Source organism: Squalius cephalus (genome assembly GCF_949319135.1).
Source record: "Squalius cephalus genome assembly, chromosome: 3".
Classification (NCBI taxonomy): Eukaryota; Metazoa; Chordata; class Actinopteri; order Cypriniformes; family Leuciscidae; genus Squalius; species Squalius cephalus.
Window position 1 is genome coordinate 36,017,601 of NC_137124.1, and position 23,003 is coordinate 36,040,603.

The 23,003-nt window shown below is 36.9% G+C and overlaps 3 protein-coding genes across 3 annotated transcripts in view; 1 reads left to right on the top strand and 2 right to left on the bottom strand.

Annotated features, from left to right (window-relative positions):
• Positions 1 to 1,889: 1,889 nt before the first annotated feature.
• On the bottom strand, positions 1,890 to 11,060 carry dthd1 (death domain containing 1). The gene is made up of 9 exons (XM_079865819.1): positions 10,359 to 11,060; positions 9,946 to 10,125; positions 7,588 to 7,820; positions 7,145 to 7,300; positions 6,841 to 6,907; positions 4,425 to 4,722; positions 3,843 to 4,081; positions 2,804 to 2,861; positions 1,890 to 2,612 (listed from the first exon to the last, which is right to left on the bottom strand). The coding sequence occupies exons 1-9, from the start codon at positions 10,569 to 10,571 to the stop codon at positions 2,302 to 2,304; spliced, it is 1,755 nt and encodes a 584-aa protein (XP_079721945.1). The 5' UTR covers positions 10,572 to 11,060; the 3' UTR covers positions 1,890 to 2,301.
• A 4,091-nt stretch (positions 11,061 to 15,151) lies between these two features.
• Positions 15,152 to 17,791, bottom strand: LOC307156045 (uncharacterized protein). The gene is made up of 2 exons (XM_079867228.1): positions 17,492 to 17,791; positions 15,152 to 16,860 (listed from the first exon to the last, which is right to left on the bottom strand). Exons 1-2 carry the CDS (start codon positions 17,724 to 17,726, stop codon positions 15,644 to 15,646), a joined length of 1,452 nt encoding a protein of 483 aa, XP_079723354.1. The 5' UTR covers positions 17,727 to 17,791; the 3' UTR covers positions 15,152 to 15,643.
• A 4,262-nt stretch (positions 17,792 to 22,053) lies between these two features.
• arap2 (ArfGAP with RhoGAP domain, ankyrin repeat and PH domain 2) overlaps positions 22,054 to 23,003 on the top strand; it is a 101,617-nt gene continuing 100,667 nt past the window's right edge. The window contains exon 1 of the mRNA XM_079867451.1: positions 22,054 to 22,499. The gene's annotated coding sequence lies outside the window, so the exon portion shown is untranslated. The remainder of the gene's footprint in view (positions 22,500 to 23,003) is intronic.

Below are 23,003 nucleotides of genomic sequence, written 5' to 3' on the forward strand. Positions count from 1 at the left end.
CCTGACCTCCATTTAACCGATTTGGTAAAACTGTCCCTACTGCTTGCCAATGTCAGGCAAGTATAGTTTGGAGTCAGATTAAATTTGGACTGCATTAAGCAGGAACCCACGTTTAGCAGGAATGGAGAAACGAAGAAGCCTCTCGAAGATTCGATGTTTTTCTCTGATTGTTCCGAAGCATCAGGACTGTCGAAAACAGCGCCATCTTGTGGTTGGTAAAATGTATAACAGCCATAAATGCGCAGCTCCGTTGTTTCATCCATGAAGCACAAAAAGCCTGACAACTTCAAATGTTCAGTTTTCTCTTTTCGCATATTAAAATTCTGCAATAAATTCAATGTAATAATAATAATAATAATATGACAATCAGAGGCAAGTGATTGGTGCTCTATTTTTGTTTATTATATATTGTTTTTATAGGCTACTGTTTATAAGGCAGAATATATGATAATATTATAGGCTATTATATATAATGTTAGTGAATGGACTTGAACTTCCATAAACCCTTTGAGTTTATGAGTAGTGGTCTGTATTCGAACATTCCGACAAGGAAATGGAAGCGTTCACGTGACTGGAAAGAAAGTGAGGCATCGTTTTAGATCACGTGCGGCACGGAACTTCATGAGAAATTGCGCTGCGTACTCGAAGCTTCAGTGTCACTGTCACATGTAACAGTGACACCACTACAATACAGGACTCAGCAGTCTCTAGATGAGTAAACCTGCCATTTCATATCATTCTTCAAAGTTGTTATTTAATAAGTCTATAATATCATGCATCATTTTATAAATAGCCTATATATATCATACATTGCAAGCTATTTTGTTAAGGTAACACTGAACAGTGAAAAAATAATAACAACAACTGTTGTCAGTGTGAAAGAACATTGTGACATGCTTTAAGAGATAAGATAAGATAATCCAATACTAGTGCCAAAATGGCTTTCTTTTCTTCTATAAACACTCGCACAGATGCCTAATAACAATCATTATTTTAGTGGGTGTGCTCTAACATACACCTTGAGAAATAATAATTCATGTAAAATCCAGTGAATTAGGGATGGACTGTTACATGTTTAATCCCAGCCTATCTGTTTATTATTAGGCTCTGGAGCAGGAGTTGCGTCCTCACACTTCCTGGCAACTTGCAGTAGACTCTGTACCCTGACAAAAAAAGGCCAATTTTTCTTTTGAGCCTATAAGCAAATAAGCTGCCTTGTTCTACTCCAAAGACATTTTTACTTCATAGTTCTAGGCTACTTTCAGTTTTGCCAACAAATTCTAAACTTCTTGTAAAATGTATATTGAGCTTTTATTTAGCAGTGCATGATTCTTTGAAAGCTGCTTTTTCATGGACATGTCGGCGCCATCTACTGGTCACTTCCATTTATACATCTCTGGCATCCAATAACAACCAACTGCAGAGCCACAGAGCCATACTTCACTGTAGGTTTAGTGGTTTTAGGCATTCGTTAAGGTCGAGCTTATAGTTATAGTGAAGGCTAAGGTTAGTGAGTCATCAGCTTCACCTTTAACTTCCGGTCTGATGCTGCTGTCCTCAGACTGCTGTGACGTATAGCTCTGCGGTTCGGCAGTTCATGTCTCCAAATGTTAAGGCCAAGAACCTCTTGCTGCATATAAAAAAAAAAAAACAGTCAGTTACTGTATTATTGCACTATTGACTATTAATGTATTTATATACTTTGCTATGATACTTTCATTGCAAAGCCATTATGATCATTATTATCAGTAAAGAGTCAAATTGCATTTTAATTTACTTCATACACTAACGCTCAAAAGTTCAGTAAAGTGAGGTCAGCAAGATTTTTTTTAAAGAAATTCAAATACTTAAAAATATATTAATACTTTTATTCACCAAGAATGCATTCAATTGATCAAAAGTGACAGTAAAAGACATGTTACAGAAGATTCTCAAGATCAAGATCAAAAGATCCTGAAAGAAATGTTTCCACAAAATGATTAATCAGCACAAATGTTTCGAACACTGATATTAATCAGAAATGTTTCTTGAGCAGCAAATCAGAATGATTTCCGAAGGATCATGTGATCGAGACTGGAGTGGTTGCTTTGCCAACACAGGAATAAATTATATTTTAAAATAGAATAAAATTGAAATGTGATAATATTTCACTGGTTCGGCCTTTTGTATCATGAACAAGGATGCATTGTATAGTATATAAAAAGCCAAATGTCAACTCACTACTATAATACAACCGCCCCTACATTTCTGATGTAATAAAGGCATTTTCAATGTCATGGGTCTCTCCTGGTGGCCTGGTTTTCATGTTTCTCTCGCTTTCCTCTCTATTTTGTAATCGGCAGCTTCCCTGAGCAGGAGCTCTCTGGTAAGGTCTGGCCTCCCTGCGCGGGTCAAGCAGTGGGCCAGCACGGGGCATTTCGGAGATGAGGAAGGAAGGCCCCGCCTCCACGCCGTCAGAATGTGAAAGGCCTGTTTTGAGAGGCTGTGTGGTGCACGGAGTCGAGCGATCTGGACAGCAGAGCGACGGAGATGGAGAGACGTAAAGAGAAGCGCTGCGTCGTCTTCAGTGAGCTCATCACAGAGCCATGATAACAGCTCATCTGAGAGAGGGTCTGGAAGACAAACACTGTTAGCATGTGTGTGTGTGTGTGTGCACAGAACACCTTCACAGCCTTCTCACTTATTCTGTCATTTTTAAATGATAGAAATCCAGGAGGATGAAAATCTGAGAAAGATCTTAGCAAACCAAAATGGAGGGAAAATAGAAGAGAGAGAAACAAATGGTGCAGTAGATTTCACAAACCTGTTTGACTGTGCTGTATTACTTTCACACTCACAGGCTGACAGACTGTTCTTGCACTCTAGGTAACAAACAATCAACAACAACGACGACTTACAAACCGTTTCAAAAAGTGATTATTTTTGACTCGTTTGCCATTAAAAATATCTAAAAATTTCAAATGTATAAAAATTCACTTTATGCTTAAAAAAAAGAAAAAATATTGATTTAAGTTTATTTTTCTTTAACAGATAATACTGTATATTTTACAGATTTTTTCATTTGCAGATATTTTCTTGTTTTAAGCATAAACTTGTTTAAATTTGATAACGTTTTTTTCAGAAAACATGACTTAGGCTAATTTTTTATTAGTGCTGTCAAATCGATTAATAACATCTAGCATGAAAAGTTTGTATATGTGTGAAAAAGAAAACCCCAAAACTTTTGAACTGTAGTGTATATTGTAACAAAAGATTTATATTTTAAATAAATGCAGTTCTTTTTTAACATCATCTTTTTATTCATCAAAGAATCCTGAAAAAGTATCACAGGTTATAAAAAATATTACGCAGCACAACTGTTTCCAACATTGATAATAAATCAGCATATCATGACAGGATCATGTGACCCTGAAGACTGGAGTAATGTTAATTATATTAAAGTATATTAAAAAGAAAACTATTATTTTAAATTCTTATAATATTTCACAATATTACTGTTTAAAAAAAAACTGTAATATTGTGAAATATTTTGTATTTCTGTATTTTTTATCAAATAAATGCAGGCTTTATGAGCATAAGAGACTTTTTTCAAAAACTTTTTCAAAATTAGTAATGTTTCCAGACCTTTGATCGGTACTGCTGGCTTTATGTATATATGTATGTATATGTATCTATGTACATATGTATATGTATGTATATATATCTATATACAAGACACGCACACACACGCGCTGGTTTCCAGCAATTAAACACATTTCTGTCACACATTTCTGACGTACTGTAATCTGATGATTGCCTGCCTTGGTCTGTCTGTGCAGTTGGGCTTAAGAATAAGTCTTTACCTTGGGCAGAGTGAGCGTTATCCGGCAGACAGGCTCTTCTAGAGGACAGTCCTTAGACACGGCTGCCCTGTCACCATTCCAGACCAGCTGACCTTTGGTGACCTTGAATAAACTGATTACGCCTTTGTAGTAAAGAGAGCTGTAATTGCCGAAGGGGTCCACTTCTTTCAATCTCAAATACAGCTGGTTTCTTCTTTGGTTGTGGAATGTGATTATGTGTGAATCTGTTTGTTCATTACCTATGGGATAACACACAGAAACAAGTACACATATGGTGGATAAGCTAACATTCTAACAAATCTAACAGCGAAAGGCCTGACTCACTCCATGAGCCTTGGGCGAGATAGAATAAGTAAAATGAATACCTATATACAGCAAAGATGCATTAAAATATTATTTAATATTATAATATTTTTTAAATGGGCATGATGCATGATGATTCAGATTATGAAAATGGACTGATTAAACAGCCTTTTAGGCACTGCTGTTTCCCAGTTATTTAGAAATAAAGATCTAATTAATATAGAAAGTATGGAATGTGCATGAGTTACTCTGAAATAGCACAAGATTAGTTTAATTTACCATTGCAGGTAATATTCCCGCTGAACCGGAGCAACAGCTGTTCTCCCTCCCTCATGGAGAGTCCAGACGAGGGCTCTGGAGGGCCACAGTAACCCAGGGCCTGGAGTTCACACAGCGCAGCGCTAACATCTCTGCTGGGCAGGGTGGCCACAACCACGCTGCTGGGGTCCAGACGCTCGTGATGGAGCACAACTGTGACTGAGAAGATCTTTACAGCTTCTTCCAGTTCTTCAACTAAGGACGTCAGGTAGGAAGATTTTACAGAGGACTGAATGCGAAGGGCTATTAACCTGAGGGCAGAGCAAGGTTTTAAAGGTGAGAGGGCAATAGGTTTTTTTTAGTGGTAACACTTTAGTTTAGGGTCCAATTCTCACTATGAACTAGTTGCTTATTAGAGTGCAAATTTCTACGTATTGACTGTTTATTAGTACTTAAAAAGCACATATTAATGCCTTATTCTGCATGACCATATACTACATCCTTTAATCCTTAATCCCATACCTAATTAGGGGCCAAGCACCGAAGGTTGCTTGCTATTATTCTTCCGTTTCTGACTGGGAGTCTATGGCAGCCCATAAAACCGCTTGCGGGAACGTTGTAACGGTTTGACATTCTGATAGAGGACAGTCCCAACATTAAATACACCAATTTTGGTGTGTTTATCTCATTCCCTCTAGCACCACCACCTGTTCAAAGTTTCACTCATATTTATGCTGATAACTTTTGAACCGTAAAGCCCCCTTTCCACTGCACAGGACATTCGCATACGATTGTCGCATTTCGCCCCCTAGTGTCAGTCGCACGGAACTTTGAAATTGGTCGTGAAGCAACCGTTACCCTCGGCTATTCACAATGGTAAAATGAATGATTTTAATGAATGTAATGCATGCATGAATATATCCACACAAAGCAAATGACCCTCAATACATCAAAAATAAAAATAGTCAATTTTATAGAGCTAATCAATATAAATATTGATTTAATAATGATCAAATATTTTTTTCAGCCATAATTATTAATAACCGCCATTTTGCAGGAATAGCGTTTTACATTAAAGTATTGAAATATTGGTAATTCTAGCTTCGCGCTCATAGTTTTGATTAGAATCAAATCAGATCCGAAATTACACATACGCATATGATCGGAACTCCCCGCGGCTCCCGTACGACTCTCCATTGGAAATGAATGATTTCCGGTCCGACGGCTGTCGTTTGTCGTGTGCAGTGGAAAGGCGGCTTGAGGCCTATCGACTGATATCCAATTTGTCCATATTGACCATTTAAGGCATCGGCCATTTTGAATTTTGTACCAAAATGCTGTATTTTAAGAACCCATGAACGGATTGTTACGAAACTTGTTATGGGTCATCAGCACAATGCCCTGAAGGAGCCTGAGAAGTTTCGAACCAGCGCCACCTAGTGGTAAAATTTAATTTTCAAATGCTTATAACTCTGGCTGTGGTTGACTGAGTTTCATCTCATTAGGTTCCTGAATCCTTGCCGAGTCCAACGATATCAAAAATGCTAGGTTTCGCCTTACGGTTTGTGTTGCGTTGTGATTTAGCGCTTAAAAAACATTTGCCAATATCTTCAAAACCGTTAGACCAATCGAGATGAAACCACCGTCAGAAGTTTGGAAACATAGATTGTTGGCTATATGACAATACCCAAATGCAAAAATATTGATAGTAAGAGTTAGTAAAATCCAATCAAAGTCAGGTGTCGTGGTGGCAGTTTTAGGTGCCAGTCATGTTTTTTCATATAAATGTCTATAACTCTGAAGCGAATTGAGATATTTTCACCAAAATTGACACACAGATGTATGGGCTCACTCTGAGGACACATAAAAAAAAATTATGGGATTGAGCCTCTTGGTGGCGCTATAATAGAACAAAACATGAAATTCCCATTGACTTCAATACAGTACGGTGATATAAAATGTTATACTTTATGAACGCATTAGCGTTTCGTTACGAAACTCGGTATGAGTCATCGGCACCATGCCTTGAAGGTACTCAAAAAGTTTCAGGGCAGCGCCACCTTGTGGTAAAAAAGTTATAACAAAATTTCCCAAAATGCTAATAACTTTTGAATAAATCTGCCTATTGTAATGCCACTGGTCTTAAGGTTTGTCATTGTCACCTCATTCTGACCACATCACATCAATTTTGTAACTACGCCACCTATTGTTCGAAAGTGATAATCCATTAAGTCATATTTTTAGTTAATGTATATGATTTTTCAGGCATTTTGCCTGAATTCATCTTTAAATGTCTTTAATTGCTCCTTGCTGCAGTTGGTCTGACAATCCCAGCCATGTTGGCATGTGCTGTCGTCTTCTTGCGCTTGGCCCCGATAATTGCTGCTTGCAGCTATATTTATACTAGTAATTATAAAATAAAAGTTATTATTCTTACTTTTGCATCAATTGCTTGCCTTACTGAGTATTTTGACTTGCACAGATCAAAGCCGGTGGTTCCCTCCCTAAAATAATTATTGTGACATTTAGTCAAATTCTAGACAAAGCATTACAAACTTAAAATCTACCTTACTAACTATTAATAAGCAGTAATTAGGAGTTTATCGAGGCAAAATTCATAGTTAATAGTTAGTTAATAGTGAGAATTGGACCCTGAACTAAAGTGTGACCTTTTTTAGTTTGTTTTCTTTTTTAATATTTGTATATTACATTTGCACAGATTGATTTTGGTCACTCAGTACCTTTCGTAGCTCTCTGGTAGCTCAAAACAGACCAAGCTGTTCTGTAGGTTCTTTACACTGACTTTATCTAGAACCTTCCAATGGTTCTCTATTCTGCCCAGCACTGCCAGCTGCTCTTTACACTCTTTATGAGTCTTTACTGAGGCACCATCAACTCTGAAGCAGAGGGGAAAAACACTTATTTATATTTATATTACTAATTTAAATCTATCTTCTATCTCCAGTCTCCACACTGACAAAAAAAAATGTGTAGGATTTACTTAGATTTTGCTGGTAAACTTCACAAATGATTACAACGAAACAGCAATTAAATTAAACAAGACATTTTTTAAGTAGAAAGACTTAAAAATATTATTTTCTTGTCAAACTGACTCCAGTAATCTTTGTTTTACTTGCAACTTTGAAAAAAAGTTTTTACAGTGCAGTTTAGAATGTAACTTTACCTAATCTGCTGGGGTGAGAAAGTGCCTGATATAAGAGTGGGTCGGTCAGTATCTTCTCCAGCTCTTCTCTTCTCAGAGATAGGAGGACATGGCAGGATAAGAGTCAAAGGTCGTCTGAGTTTCAGGGTTGATGGATGGCTTATGTAAAGTAAGGGGGTTGATGTGAGGGCAGTGTGGTAGGAATCATTTTTGGATTTAAGAGAGGATAAAACAAAGGCATCCACTGGCTGTACCTAAGGAGACAAAGAAAAGCTTCTATACACAGTATGCACTTAGGTGAAAATATTAACAATATTTTCCACTAAACATTATTCTTCAGACCCTCTCTCAGTAAATTTTGTGGTTATGAATAATTATGTGCAAAATCTTTGTTTTATAATTATTAATTTTTTTTTTTTTTTTGGTTGATTAGGCCCCAGAAAACATATATATTCATATATATGGATATATTCATCATTTATTTTATCATGGTTAAAAAGTGGAGAGTCGCTTCATGACGAATTAGAAAGTTCAGTGCAACTACCACGAAACGTGTCATTTGTACGCAAATGTCGGAGACAGTGGAAAGGCGGTCAGAAAGCTCTCGGATTTCATCAGAAAGATCTTAATTTGTGTACAGAAGATGAACGAAGGTCTTACGGGTTTGGAACGACATGAGGGTGAGTAATTAATGACAGAATTTAAATTTTTGGGTGAACTAACCCTTTAATATATATACATAACTAGAAAAATGAGATAATGTGCTTGTCAGTGGTAACATTATTTGTGTTAACTAATGAACATTACATAATCATTAACAGATCATTATTTAATGAAAACTTTAAATGCTTACAAATGTCATTAAACTTTCAATTCATATGATCAAGCACTTTTTTTTTTTTTTTTTTACAAATGATTTTGACTGATGGTTTACAATTTTTAAAAGCTTCATTACTAAATCATTAACAAACATTATATAATGCTTAACGGATTATTAGTTAATATATATTCAAATAGCTATGAGATAACATGCTTGTTAATATTTAAAACTTATTATTAACAGATCATTATTTAATATAAAACTTTGATTCATGTATTACCTAATATGTAACCTTACATTTACAAATTTTGTGAAAAAAAGTTTAATTAATCATTTTAAGCACTTCGCACACTATTTATGTTATCATTTTATTAATTAACACATAACCACAGTCTGTAAAAGTAATACGTTTGGTCTTTGTTTGTTGTCGTATTTTTTTTTTTTTTTTTACAAATCATTTATTAATTATTTGTTCATGTTTTTCCAGTACCCAATCTATTTGAAACTATTCATTATTTGTAGATGTTTCTAAACGTTTACTAATTTAGTTTTAAGACACTTTTTCCCAGTCATCTCAAAGGCAAAGTGTTCAAAATGACCTGAATTCACCCTATTTAGGCTACACATCTTTACAAATAATTGATAAATTATGTGTTCATGTTTTTGCAGTACCCAATCTAAAGTTGAAACTACTCATCATTTGTAAATGTTTACTATTAATCACATAGTACCTTTATGGGCATTGACTTTTAGCTACAGTAACAACGTTTGTGTAAAGGGTTAAGTTTCCAAAAAGACATAAAAACACCACATAATTGTAATTTGGGTGCAAAACATGTTTATATTGCCTCAACACTTATATTTCCTTAAACATGATATTCATTGAATCATACATCAGCAAGAGAAAACAAATATTTTTTTCAAGAAAGTACTTTTATCAAATTTTCATTTATCAAAACAATGTAATATAAACAGTTTTTATAAACATTATTTTTGACATAAGTACATAGTTAAAGACACGTAATTTAAAGTGTCACCAGTCATTCTTATATTGTTCAGTTTTCTTTAGAACATCCAGATAACTCATAGCTACCAAATTCCTTTTTGCATTTGTACTTTTGTAAAAAAAAATATATATGACCTGAAATTTAATGACATTTGTAAGCATTTTAATTTACTTTAAATAATGACCTGTTAATCAATCAACATGTAATGTTTAATAATTAAACATTAACAAGCACATTCTCTCATATTTCTAGCTATGTAAATATATATGAACTAATTATCTGTTAAGCGTTATAATGTTTGTTAATGATTTATTAAGTTATTATTATTATTATTATTATTATTAATAACTTTATTATTAGTTATTATTATTATAAAGTGACGTGTTACCAAAGGTGGCTTTACAAGCAGCTTATTTGCAGTACATTATACAATTTTCATAACCAGCTATCTTTAAGAGCATTTTATTCTTACAAAACTTTTTTTACATCATCTTACCTGATAGATCTGTTATTTTGTGATTCAGCCTGATTGAAAATAAATTCTGAATGTACCGTCACTTGAGCGACAACTGGTGCGGTGAAGGATCCAGGCAAGTAGTCGAGGCATATTCTGGAGTCCACACTGAGCTTGTGAGACAGTCCTGTCCTAGGGACCGTAAAACTCTCCGTCCTCAAACGGGACAGAACCGCAAACACACCCAGAGAGTACACCCGCACCACTGCAAACCAACCCTGTGGAAAAGACAGTGCCATCATACTTACACAAAAATATCATAAGCAATAATTGTACACCTAAAAATAAGACCAACCTTGCTGCACAGCAAAAATCTATGAAAATATAATGGTAGTATAATGTATAACGCTTGGATAATGACCTATGTTTTAAGCCCTTTCCAACACAAATAAATGACTGAAAATAGAGAAAAGTAAGTAAAATAAAACAGAAAATGGGCTTTATTACAGACCCTTTGTCCTCCATAGAAGCCTTCAGTGGATGCAGGTGTGATATAGCTAACTCTTTGCTCTGGATCCACCACTTTCACGGTGATCTCTCTGTAGTTCCCACGGTAACTCGCCTGGAACGGCACTGCTATGGTGAGTGGGAAGGGACATTTAACATGGCTGGAGTTTTGTATGCGGAAAACAGTGCTGACTAGCTCCTCTGATCCTGACACCATGAGAGAACTCAGACCATCAACCACCTCACAAGACAAGATGTTCACAACTTCTGATGGGGCGGTTATATAGCAGACTCTGGTAGACTCTGAAGATCTGGCTCTGTCTGCAAGCCTGCATGTTACCAAAACACACTTGTTAATGCTGGATTCAGTATTATTTCCTCATTAATAAATGTACGCATAAGGAAATGAATAGTATTTTTGAAATCATGTTCACACTCATCATGTGATCATCCAGTCATATCAGTGGCCTAATAAAAGCTGATTTATTTGATAGCAGGTGGCCTCATGGGAGCCACCATGTTGAGATCACATGACCATTGTATAGTACTTGCTTTATCTCAGTAACCAACATGCTATTGGACACTTTTGCTCACAAAATAAATGAATCATGCTTGAATGACCAGCGTATTTCTACAATGACACTGGTAACAGAAAACTATTGCTTTTGCAATTATGCTATAAACCACGCTAGGTGTCAGTTTAAGTCCAAGATGACTGCAATATAGCATTTTTAAGGGGTCTTATTATTCTTTTCTACTTTTTCAACTTTAGTTAGTGTGTAATGTTGCTGTTTGAGCACAAAAAAGATCTGCAAGAAGCTCAAAGTCCACTCCAAAGGGGGACATTTATTTAACATAATTCACTTTCCAAGAACTACAAGTTCGCTCGTTTGGATTACATTGAGTTTTTTTGGGCGTTATGAAGTCACAATGTTACTCATTTAAATAATCCCGCCCACAGAATAAACAAAAAAGGGGACAAGGCCTGGCTGACGAACTTAAGAGTGGTCAATTTTTTTTTTTAAACCGCACGTTTATCTGTGTGCTGCACATTTTATGGAGAACAGCTTCCAGAACCTGTTTGGCTCCACTTGCCTGCTAGCCAACATCACAGTATTGCTGTAGTTCTTACTGTAGCTTAAGCTCTATCTTTTGTAAGATTGTTCACCGCCCCTTAGGAAAATTTACTTTGGTTTTGTGATCGATTACTGTTTGTATTACTATAGTTTTCCGACAAATGTCATGATTAATAGTGTAACGTTATAACATTAACATGGTATCTAAAATGTTTAAGAAAATTACAAAAAACAAACAAACATACCACTAAACATAAACGTCCTGTGAAAATCAGAGCTTGCAAAGTCCATGCATGAAAACCGTTCTGGACAATCCTCTTGTTTGCTAACATTAAAGGGGGGGTACAATGGTGTTTCATGTATTCAGAGTTGTTTACACTGTTAAAGAGATGGATTCTCATGCTAAACATGGGCAAAGTTTAAAAAATATATTTTGGATGAATAACGGAGAATTTCTGTGCCGAAAATCTTACTTCCGGGTTGGTACAAGTTTCGGCTGTTTTTTTTTAGATCGTGGATCTAATGACGTAGATCAGAGTGGAACTCCTTATATGAGCATTTCTCTCTGAAAAGCGCGCCCGCGAGCACGTCGACTAGAGGAGAGCGAGACCGCGCACATCAACGCGCTTCAACAGGAAATCATCGCAGCGCTGCATAGGATTTGTTCAAGAATGTCTCCAAAAATGTGTGTATTTGGATGTGAGGGAAAGCTTACCGTGTTCAGCTTTCCAAAGAACCCAGTGTTACAGGAACAGTGGATGCAGTTTGTTTTTCCGGGGCAGCAACGGAGTGTAGGAAGTGCGGTTGTGTGTTCTGGTCGTTTCAGTGACGAATGTTTTATTAACAAGGCCTCGACGCTGGATTTGAAAATCGTTTGCTATTAAAACGTGGAGCGGTCCCAGTGATAAAAGACCCCAGTCACGTAAGTACAACTGGATCAGATTTCTGTCTTTTGCTGGAAATCAGCGCTACCGCTTGACTCTATAGACGGTTTCAACGGCAACAACATAAACAAACGTTACTGCGCATGCGCGCTTTTGTGGCCCAAACTTAACTTCCGGTAGAATCAATAACAACAGAGTTCATCTGTAGAAAGTAACAAGCAAATTACATTAGCAAGTATGTCTAGCCAGTATTATTTGGGACTACCAATAGAAGAAAAGAGCCGTTACTTGGCCAAACTTAAATGTGACAACGTTACACTACCAGATCCGTTCAACAAAATTTTGAGGCAAACATTATTTTCTACAGACCTGTCTGATTTACCGGAGGTCAGTCAGGTAAATATTTTTGAATACTTAGTCGAGAAGGAATGTGTGTACACCAGGGAGGCGTTCAAGGCATATCGCAGCTTGGATGCCTATAACTATTTTCATTCCGGAAAAGTAAAAAAAATTCTAACACACGCGGATGGAAATACCTGTGTCGTTTACGGGGAAATCGAGGCGGGTCAGACGCTTTCAAAGAGCTACTCCGCCTGGATCATTGCGAAGAAGTCCGGCGAAATCCAGAGTGGGCATTGCAACTGCATGGCAGGGTAAGTATGGCTGGCTAGCTAACATTACATTTTACAATAGCATTTAGGTACACTTTTTCAATACTTGCATTTATCCCGTTGATAAAAAGTCTATCTGTATCTATACAGCAATGGAGAGGTGTGTAGCCATGTGGGTACAATTTTGGTTGCTGCGGAGCAGTGTGTTCAGGATGGACTCCAGAGTGGCCCATCTGTCACTTCAAAACCAAGTGTTTGGTCACGGGTGACTAAAAAGGGGAGCATTTTAACAATTATTATATTTAATAACCATATCCTAGTATACTAATTCCTGTTATCCTATTTCAAATATCAGTGTACAATTGGTGGTATTTTGTACAACAATTTTCCTTAATTATTTGTATTATCATGTACAGTACAGGCCAAAAGTTTGGACACATTACTATTTTTAATGTTTTTGAAAGAAGTTTCTTCTGCTCGTCAAGCCTGCACTTATTTGATAAAAAATACAGAAAAAAAAGTATCACAGGTTATGAAAAAATATTAAGCAGCAGAACTGTTTCCAACTTTGATAATGATTCATCATATTAGAATGATTTCTAAAGGATCATGTGATTGACTGGAGTAATGATCCTGAAAATTCAGCTTTGCATCAGAGAAATAAATTATCATTTAAAGTATAATAAATTGAAAACCAATTATTTTAAATTGTAATACTTTATCACAATATTACATTTTTTTTCTGTACTTTTGATCAAATAAATGCAGGCTTGATGAGCAGAAGAAACTTCTTTCAAAAACATTAAAAATAGTAATGTGTCCAAACTTTTGACCTGTACTGTATATTTATGTATAATGTACATTTCAAATATCCTTTCAGGCTGATCCACAACCAGTAGCTCAGTGTGATTTCTTGAAACCTGGCAAGAAGATCAAGCTACAAGCTCCCCTCTGCCTTCCCCCACTAAATCCAGATGGGTCACCAAAAAAGCTTTTTAAAGCCCTGAAAGTAAGTTATAGTTCATATATCTCTAACAAATCAGCTAGTCTAATGTAAAAGATTCAGTACTATATATTATATATATATATATATATATATATATATATATATATATATATATATATATATATATATATATGGCAGTGTAGGTAAGATCTTTTCACCATTTATTTTAGGAAGTTGTGCCAGGCTGTGCTCTCTTTTCCGTCATGTGTGACAGCAGTGAGACAGACACAGCCTCCGAGTCAGGTAGTCAGGATTTCACCAGCAGTCAGGGAGAACAGGATGCTCAGGGAGAGGAACTCAACGTGTTCAGCAGCTTAGCTCAGCCCCACAGTGAGCATGATAGTGCTCTGAGCTGTCCAAAGTGCACAGCATTTTATGATGCCTTCATTAAACTGAACCCAGATCAAGTGGTGGAACTAGAGAGAAACACTAGAAAACAGAGCATAGAACCACTCTGGCATGATGCGCGCAAGCTACACATAACAGCAAGCACAGCCAGCAAGGTGCCTCAGCGTGAGACAACTGACCCAGCTAAGTTTCTCACTGAACACCTCTACCCAAAGTTCCAGGGGAATGTGGCCACAAGGTATGGGAAGGAAAGCGAGGGTCTTGCTAAGGATCAGATTAGGGAGAGGGGCTGCATAGTGGTGGACAAGGGGTTGGTGGTGTGTGCAGGAGACCCATGGCTTGCAGCAAGCCCTGATGGTATCATTGATGACAAGCTGCTAGAGGTAAAATGCCCTATCACACTCAGTGCTTGCTCATCCCTTAATGATGCACTCACTGGCACAAACCAAGACATCAGAGTGGAGGGTGGGCAGTACATTGTGAACCCTAAAGGCCCCAGAGGTTACTACAGGCAGATACAGTTAGGGATGCACTGTCTCGGGCTGAAAACATCCTGTCTGGTTATTTGGACCCCAGCACAGCACCTGGAACTTGATGTGCCTCATGACAATGCTTTTGTCTCCACATATATGCAAAGGCTACGTAGCTTTTACTTCAAACACATGCTGCCAAAAGTTGTGGATGAATTTGTAGAGGGAAGACTGCAGTTGAGTGACAGCTACATGAAAATTGTCTCAAAAGCAGCTCAATAGTGCTGATCTGAAATCAGTTTTTACAAGAAAAAGAGGTTTTTTTTTTCCTTAAAGCATAGGTTGTTCCTGCCCTTTTTCACTTTTTACATCAAATACATAAATACATTAAAAACGGAAATTGTAGTCTATAGTACTTTATTCATCAGTCAATAAATCAGTTAATCAATAAGTCAGTTAATCAATAGTTGGTAGTGAATATATCATTTCATTTTATAGTTACAATCCATTTGAAACATTGTGATACAAGTTCAACACTACAAATATGATAATGCAATGCATGTGTTTGGTATTTTAATATATTTAATAATAAAAAAATGTAATCCTGTAGGTAAAAGTATCAAATTAAAGGGTTTGTTCATCCAAAAATGAAAATTCTGTCATTCATTTCTCTACCTCATTTCGTTCCAAACCTGTAAGACCTTCGTTCATCTTCAGAACACAAATGAAGATATTTTTGATGAAATCCGAGAGCTTTCTGTTCCTCCATTGACAGCCTAAGTAATTAAAAATAGCTTAATTTGTGTTCCGAAGATGAACAAAGGTCTTGCAGGTTTGGAACGACATGAGGGTCTTTAGGTGAACTATCCCTTTAAGTTGTGGTTAAGTCCTGCTTTATTTTGGTACAAGTGGTTTCCCCAGATTTGAAAGTGCTGCACAAACAATTAATATTTTATCTATTGTGCAAAGACTGTTATCATTTCTCCGTTTGACCATACTGACTGGCAGGGTGTTCCGCAGAATTCTGAATGACTTCAGTTTTCCTATGGCCCTTTCCACGTGGATTCTCACTCGGGACATTTTTCTAGAGTGTGTCACCTCTAATCCTGTCAATTGTTTTCTTCCCTTTGTAGATGCTGGTACATGAAGACGAACACATTTGGTGGCAAAATATTCGGGAAAATTGAAGCCTCGATCAGCCATTACATGGTCTCCTTGTTCAAGAAGGTCAATTAACCCTGAATTTTTTGTTATAACCTTGTCACTAGCACGGCCACCCCAGACTTTTGATAAAAATGTAAAAGCTCCTGTTGGACTAATACCAACAAGGAACTTCACAGTATTATGTGATTTGTAGTGGGAGTATGTGACTGCCCGTGTTTGCAAACTAGTTGGCCTCTCAATGAACACTTCAGTACAGTCTATTATACATCTAACTTGTTGGAAACCTGTAGTCTTGAAGAGGGTGGGGAGATTTCTTCTGATGTCTTTCCTGGATGGCCACCGGACAAGGCATTGTAACTCTTTAGCCATCACATCGAGCCATTCATGAAAGATGTTTGAGACAGTTCCACAACTCACTCTGAAGCGAAAAGCGAGGTCTTGATGAGTTAAGCCTAGACGAAGCTTCATCAGGACCACAAGAAACTGCTCGGGAAGGGTAAGTATGGTTGATGATGCGTTCCATGTTGTTGTCAGGTAAGTGAGGAGGGTGAAAAACACAGAAGCAGATGGTAGACCAGTGTAAAAATGAGTGTGCTTGTCATCATTTAAAATAAAATCAGACGGACTGCCAAACATATGATCTTGTAGTCGTTTTTCTTGAGATTCCAGTTTCTTCTCCAGTAAAGCCATTTTTCTTTTTAATTCAGTGTTTTCATTTTGTAGCTGGTCAATGTCTGCCATTGACAGATCTGTACCCACAGCAGTGCATCCTTCTTCAGGGTCAGCATGGGTGACCTCTAAGGAAGGTGAATCCATAGACTCAACCACAGATGGTCTCCTCTGTCTCCTCTGGTATCGCTCCAACTTCTGTGAACCATCAATGGTGTTTTTATGAGCGAAAATTGATGGAACATGATCTGGATGGCATGGGTCCACTGATGGCGCACCTAAAATAAAGACAGACACAGTTTGTGTTGACAGTATTGCACCTTGCTAGCATAATACATACATGCTTTGCATAATCCATAACTTTTCTGGTTTCATGTGCATTTCTATGATATTGACTAAAACGTATTGATTAAAAAAAATATTAGTAGCCTACTAGTACATTGAAATTAGATCAAAGTCAAATTTATTTCACAATGCACACTGTTTTAAACCAGCTTTACAGATAAAACATATCAGTGATAATGTAGTAAATTCGTCAGTGAAAATGTAGTAAAAGTCCATATAATACTTAATTTAAAGCTTCATCAGAAGAGCTATGCATTATTGTATTTGTTATGTCCCCAGAGAACAAGCCAAAGGTGACTGTTAGTTAAATAATGTAGGTTATTTGTATAGCATTGATGGAAAAACATTGTGGCTTTTATGCTTGATGGATATCAGGTATCATAACACTAGTTTAAATCATAGCTAAAGCGTATCAACTAACATTGAGCTAACGTTACTGTGTAAAATTAATGTATACAATGTTACAGCTACGTGTGTAGTAATCAATTTAGTTAAACACATAACTATTGCAGGCTTGTTACTGGTCAGCTAGCTATTATCTGTTGCTTATCATGAGTTTCTTACCTGTAACGAAGTGAGTGCTACAGATCCTTGAATTCTTGCCTGGTTGCCAAGCCTCTCTTCGCACAGCGGTGATCCAAGCTCGCCGTCTCCCTTCGTTTTTAGGAAACCGAAACATTTTTATTTTCGATAATGTATTTGTTCCAGAGGTCAGGTTGCATCCCACAGCACAACAACCTGAGCCCAACTTCAGTCTACTCATCACCTTCATTTTAATTGCGTTCGTAGTCGGCGCCATAATTATTACCAGAGAATGTCTATTATTACCGATAAACAAACACAGACCGGAAGTTAACTTCGGGCCAACGCGTAACCCTGGCAACGCGCGTGCGTCCGATGAAACCGTCTATAGCTCCGCCTCCAGGACCTCGGCTTTTCCCGGAGAGAATCGGAAAGCTGTTTTTTCTTTTAAAATTATAATAAAACTAAACACTTTTTGGAGATATTAAGGATGCACTACTACTCTATAGGTACTCAAGATTAACATGAGATTAGGTGAAACTGTGCATGTTATGTACCCTTTAAGTCTGAATCAGGCTTCCATTGGTTTGAAATTGACGCCATTCTTAATATTTACATCTGAGCAGTCAGAGCTCGCAGTTATGAAGGGGCGGGACATTTCCCGAACACGCGCTAACCAGTGCCAATCACTAGGCCAGCTAACCAATCACAGCACATTTCCTATTTCTGAAGGAGGGGCTTCATCGAAACCGGAACTACATGGCACGTTCGGGGCAGACTGGGGAGAGAGGTGCTGTAAAAATGTAAAATATGTAAAATATAATGTGTTTCTTGAACAATCAAGCATGAATGGATATTATAGTGCACCCCAAAAACAAAATCAAGTTTATATTTTAATAGTAGAACCCCTTTAAGAAATTCACAAAATTATAATGAACCAAAATGTTTTTGTTTCTTCCTTTTTTTCTTTGACAGATTGTACGCCTATAGATTAGAAAGACAGTACGATTTTCTAGACAAAGTATTAATTTGTTGTGTGAAATATTATCTCACTAGCACAAGACTGTTTTAAAAAGAATAATGGAAAAGTATTGTATTATCGTTTGTATTATCGTTCGACCAATCAACCGTTCACGTGAAACATCATTACTCCACACCTGCCTGCCCCATATTACTAATATAGACTTACCCAACCGTTACCAATGTACGCTTCAATCTTTCACAGCCTTCTCCACTGCTTTTCTCTTTCTCCTCTTTTTCTTCCTCCACCTCACCATTCATGTTCAGAGAGTTTTTGCAGTCAGTCACCATAGTTTTATATGGTGAGTGTACTCTTATTTCCTCACGTGAGCTCTCTTCACTCGTGTTTCTGTCATCCATACACACATTACAGCGCTTCACTGAATCCGAAAGCCTTGTTGACTGCACATTTGCAAGCCAGTGGTCTTCAGGATGCTGGTCCAGTGGAATACTAATGTCACATGATTCTGGTTTTATGTGGTCTGCAGTATCCAGAGGTCCAGTACCGGTAAGATCACCTCTCTCTTCACTGACTTCAGTAAGAAAAGCAATACCAGTGTCAAGTCTCTTGCTCATTACAATGAACTGGTTTACAATGACGTGGACATCTTCCAGGACATTAAGAATGACATCAGTCACGTGGTCTTGGTAAAATTGGGATCCATAGGAAGCATCTAAAAATACACAATATACTCAGTATTGTCATGATTGTGTGCATATGAAAGATTATTGCACAAGTTTTGTCTATTCCTTTACCCTGCATCAAATAGACAAAACATGTGTACAGATTTAATAAAAGGCCTAGATCAGAAAATAAAACGGTGCAAAAATAATATATTATTAGAGATAAAGAGTGGATATTCAGGGCCATGTCCAAAGGATCAAAGAGGAGGTATATCTATTATCCCAAAAATTAACCACAGCTCAAAAGTTTGGGGTCTTTTATTGTTTTTGAAAGAAAACTCTTATGATCAAGTAAAAACAGTAATATTGTGAAATATAATAATTAACTGTTTTCTAATTTAATATATTTTAAAATGTAATTTATTCCTGTAATGGCAAAATACTTAAGTCTTTAGTGTCACATGATCCGTCAGAAATCATTCTAATATGCTGATTTGCTGATCAAGAAACTTTTCTTATTATCAATGTTGAAAACAGTTGTGCTGCTTAATATTTTTTGGGATATTTTTAGGATACTTTAGATTTCAGGATACAAAAGAACATAATTGATTTGAAATAGAAATATTTTGTAACATTAAAAATGTTTTTACTGTCACATTTTTCAATGCGTTAATGTTTTCTTGCAGAATAAAAGTAGCCTAATTAAGGTTTTCTAGTATAGATTTTCAAGTGAGCCAATTACATTTGAGCTTGTCATAATCTGAGAGCCCTTGCAATTTTTGTGGAATCAACACCATAATTATAACTTGAGGGAACAGCCTTGTATTATATTTTTGCAATTTTGAACTTTCTTTTACCTTCTTTTAATTTAGTTATTTGATATATTTTTTGTTATGCAATATGAATGCTTCAGCAATGTTGTACTCCATCAGTCATGCCAATAAAGCTTTCCAACAACGCAAGACACACACACACACACACACACACACACACACACACCGATTCCAAAGTTCCCGAGCCTCTAATGAAGCACTTACCCACATCAGCTGTTTTCTCTTGAGACTCTGTGTCTGGGAGTGTGTGTACCAAATTAGAGCACATCCTATGCCCGGTGAGAGTGCTTGCTGTACCGCAAAGAACCTCTCTCAGCACACACACTCTTTGGGTGTGAACCTCACAAAACGTCCTGAGGACCTGGAAAAGCCTTGTGTGAGCTGAATCTCTATGGCCTGTGTCTTCTCTTGCTTTCGCTGAATGTAAAACTCCTCTCAGTTCCTCAGCGGCTTTGTGCAAGAGGTTTAACAGATTGCTCTCTTGTGAGAGTGTTCGCTGACTGGCTGGATCTGCCATATTTTCAAGTGTGTTCGCTGAAAGCCTTGGAGCATAAGCTATGAATTTGATTATTAGTAGAGAAGAAGCAGATTATACACAGTAGGTTTTCCTCTCCGTCTTTCCTTCTCTCACTGGTAAACCCAGGATTTACCACCCCAAGCCTGTAAAATAGGGTCGTCATGGCAAACAGAAGGCATGACTGGACACAAAAGACCCTTAGAGATGGACGACTCTTTAAAAAAAAAAGACGAAGAAGAGAGTAATGTGAATGGCCCCTGTAGTCTTGTGACCCAAATGAGGCACAGATACTATAAGCAAATACCCTGTATAGTGAAATTGTAATGCTGTGAAATATTATTACAATTTAAAATAACTTGCATATATGCTTGTAGTAGCACCCTCCTAATGTTATAATATTCAGTCAGACCTCACTCAACTTACAGCAGGCTTGCAATGTACATGAAAATCATACTTTTTTAATGAAAGCCACTGCAGCAAATTAAATAATGGCACCACATAATACTGCCAGATAACATGTTTCATGTATGATATTAGAAAAATAATTTCAATAAGCCTGCAGATATTTTAGATGACTAAATGCAATGGAACTTGAAATAGCTTTCACTTCATTAATAAATGATAACACACATGAAGGTTACAGTATAGTTAACCTTTCTGGCATTGTGACATTATTTAATCTGAGGGAAATTAAAACATGTTTGGCTTTAGAACCATCATGTGGTCGAATGAAACTAGACAACCACACACCCGTGGACAATAAGGAATATTGCACACAAAATGACAAAGGGTCTCTTAAGACAAGAAGTTCTAAACTGTCTGTCTTTACAATCTAGGACAGAAGCATTAAGTGGAAAGTGGAGAATGTTATATTTCTGTATCATGGACATCATCCTTTATTAGAATCTGTTTTCTGCTGGTCCGCATGACATGACAATACGACCTGACATCACAAAAATATAGCAAAAATATATAAAATTTAAGAGCACGGTATGGACAGAGTAAGAAAAAAAAAACTATAATATATAATGGCATTTTATATTTTATTTGAAAAATATAGAATAAATATGTCAATTTCCTTGTTGTAGGCCTACCTTCATTGCAACAAATAAAGGGAAAATGAAAATGCAGGAATTCAGCGCCATCACGTGGTCAAATGATTGAATTGCGCATAAATGTAGGCGTTGACAAAGCTGTCACGACAACTATTATTTGTCAGTCTTGTTCTTTCATATATTTTTACAAGCTATCTTTTATATTTGATCGCTGTCATGGATGCGCATTATGGTTTCTTCAAATTCAGTGTATTAAAACAAAATCAAAAAGTAAGCTTTTTTATTAGGCTACTATATTTTGAAAGTCACACTAAAACTTATTTAAATGCCGTTATCAGTTTTTTTTTTCTATTTAACAATCGCCTTTTATGTATTTTAAAAGCTACACAAGACAAAAAGCACAATCTATTTCAATATTTAAAGTAGTTATTAGTAGACAAAAAAAAAAAAGTGTCCAGTTGAAGAAGCACCCACATAGCACATACACTAAATGCAAAAAACAGCAAGATATTTCATGGCAAATGAAATAATGTAATAATCTAACCAAACAGCTGTGGTATAATGGGCTGTGGTTGTTTGGGTTAACCTGACAGCAGAATCCGTCGCTGGAGGCGCATCAAGCTGCAACATGCAGAAGACTGTGACTGTGACTGAGAAAGAGACACTTTCAAACTGATTTAATTACCAACACTATTATTATTGTCATGTTATTTGAATTGTAGTTGAATCTAGCCGATGATGTGGGCATGTGTCTCGCATGTTTGATGTGGTACAGCAGTATTCAGGCGCGGTTGGTTGGGCACGAGGCGCGTCAGCGTGGCCTGGCTCAGGTAGGCGTGGAGACCCGCGCGCCTAGACTCGAAATCCGGAACGGCCGCTTGATGGGAAGAAACAAACTCCGGCATGAAGACAAAAGTGTCCAAACTAAGCTGATAATGACAACTTCTCGTCAGAAAGTTACAGCGCCAGTTTGACAACAAGGAGGCTGGTCACTTTTTGAGGTATGTTTCGAGAAAAGACCTGCTTAATTTCCCCTAACAACATTTCGCTTTCAGCGCGTCACTTTCGTTCATGGCGTTATGAAAATTGCATTTAAATGGTCACATATCCTATTGGTTTGGTGAACTTATTAGCCTTTTATAAACTAGGTTACAGTCTTTTGTTTTGTAGTGTGTTTTGCTCATTCACTCGTTGTGTAAACACTCCCTCAACCTGCTGATGTTGCGCTCACTCATTCCGGCCAGCAAAACTAAAAAAAGTGCCTAGTTGAAGAAACACCCACAATACACCAACTTAGTGCAAAGTTCTCACGTTATACATTACTGATAACATTTATCTTGTTATCGGAAATAGATTTTTGCATGTTTTTAAACCAAGTTTGAGCTGCTGAAGGTATACGTGTTTTTACATAAATCATGGACAGCTGTAAGTTATGCTAATTCTTATGTGTCATGCTGAAGATTTGATCAAGTTGTGATGGTATTTCAAGATGGATATATTTATAT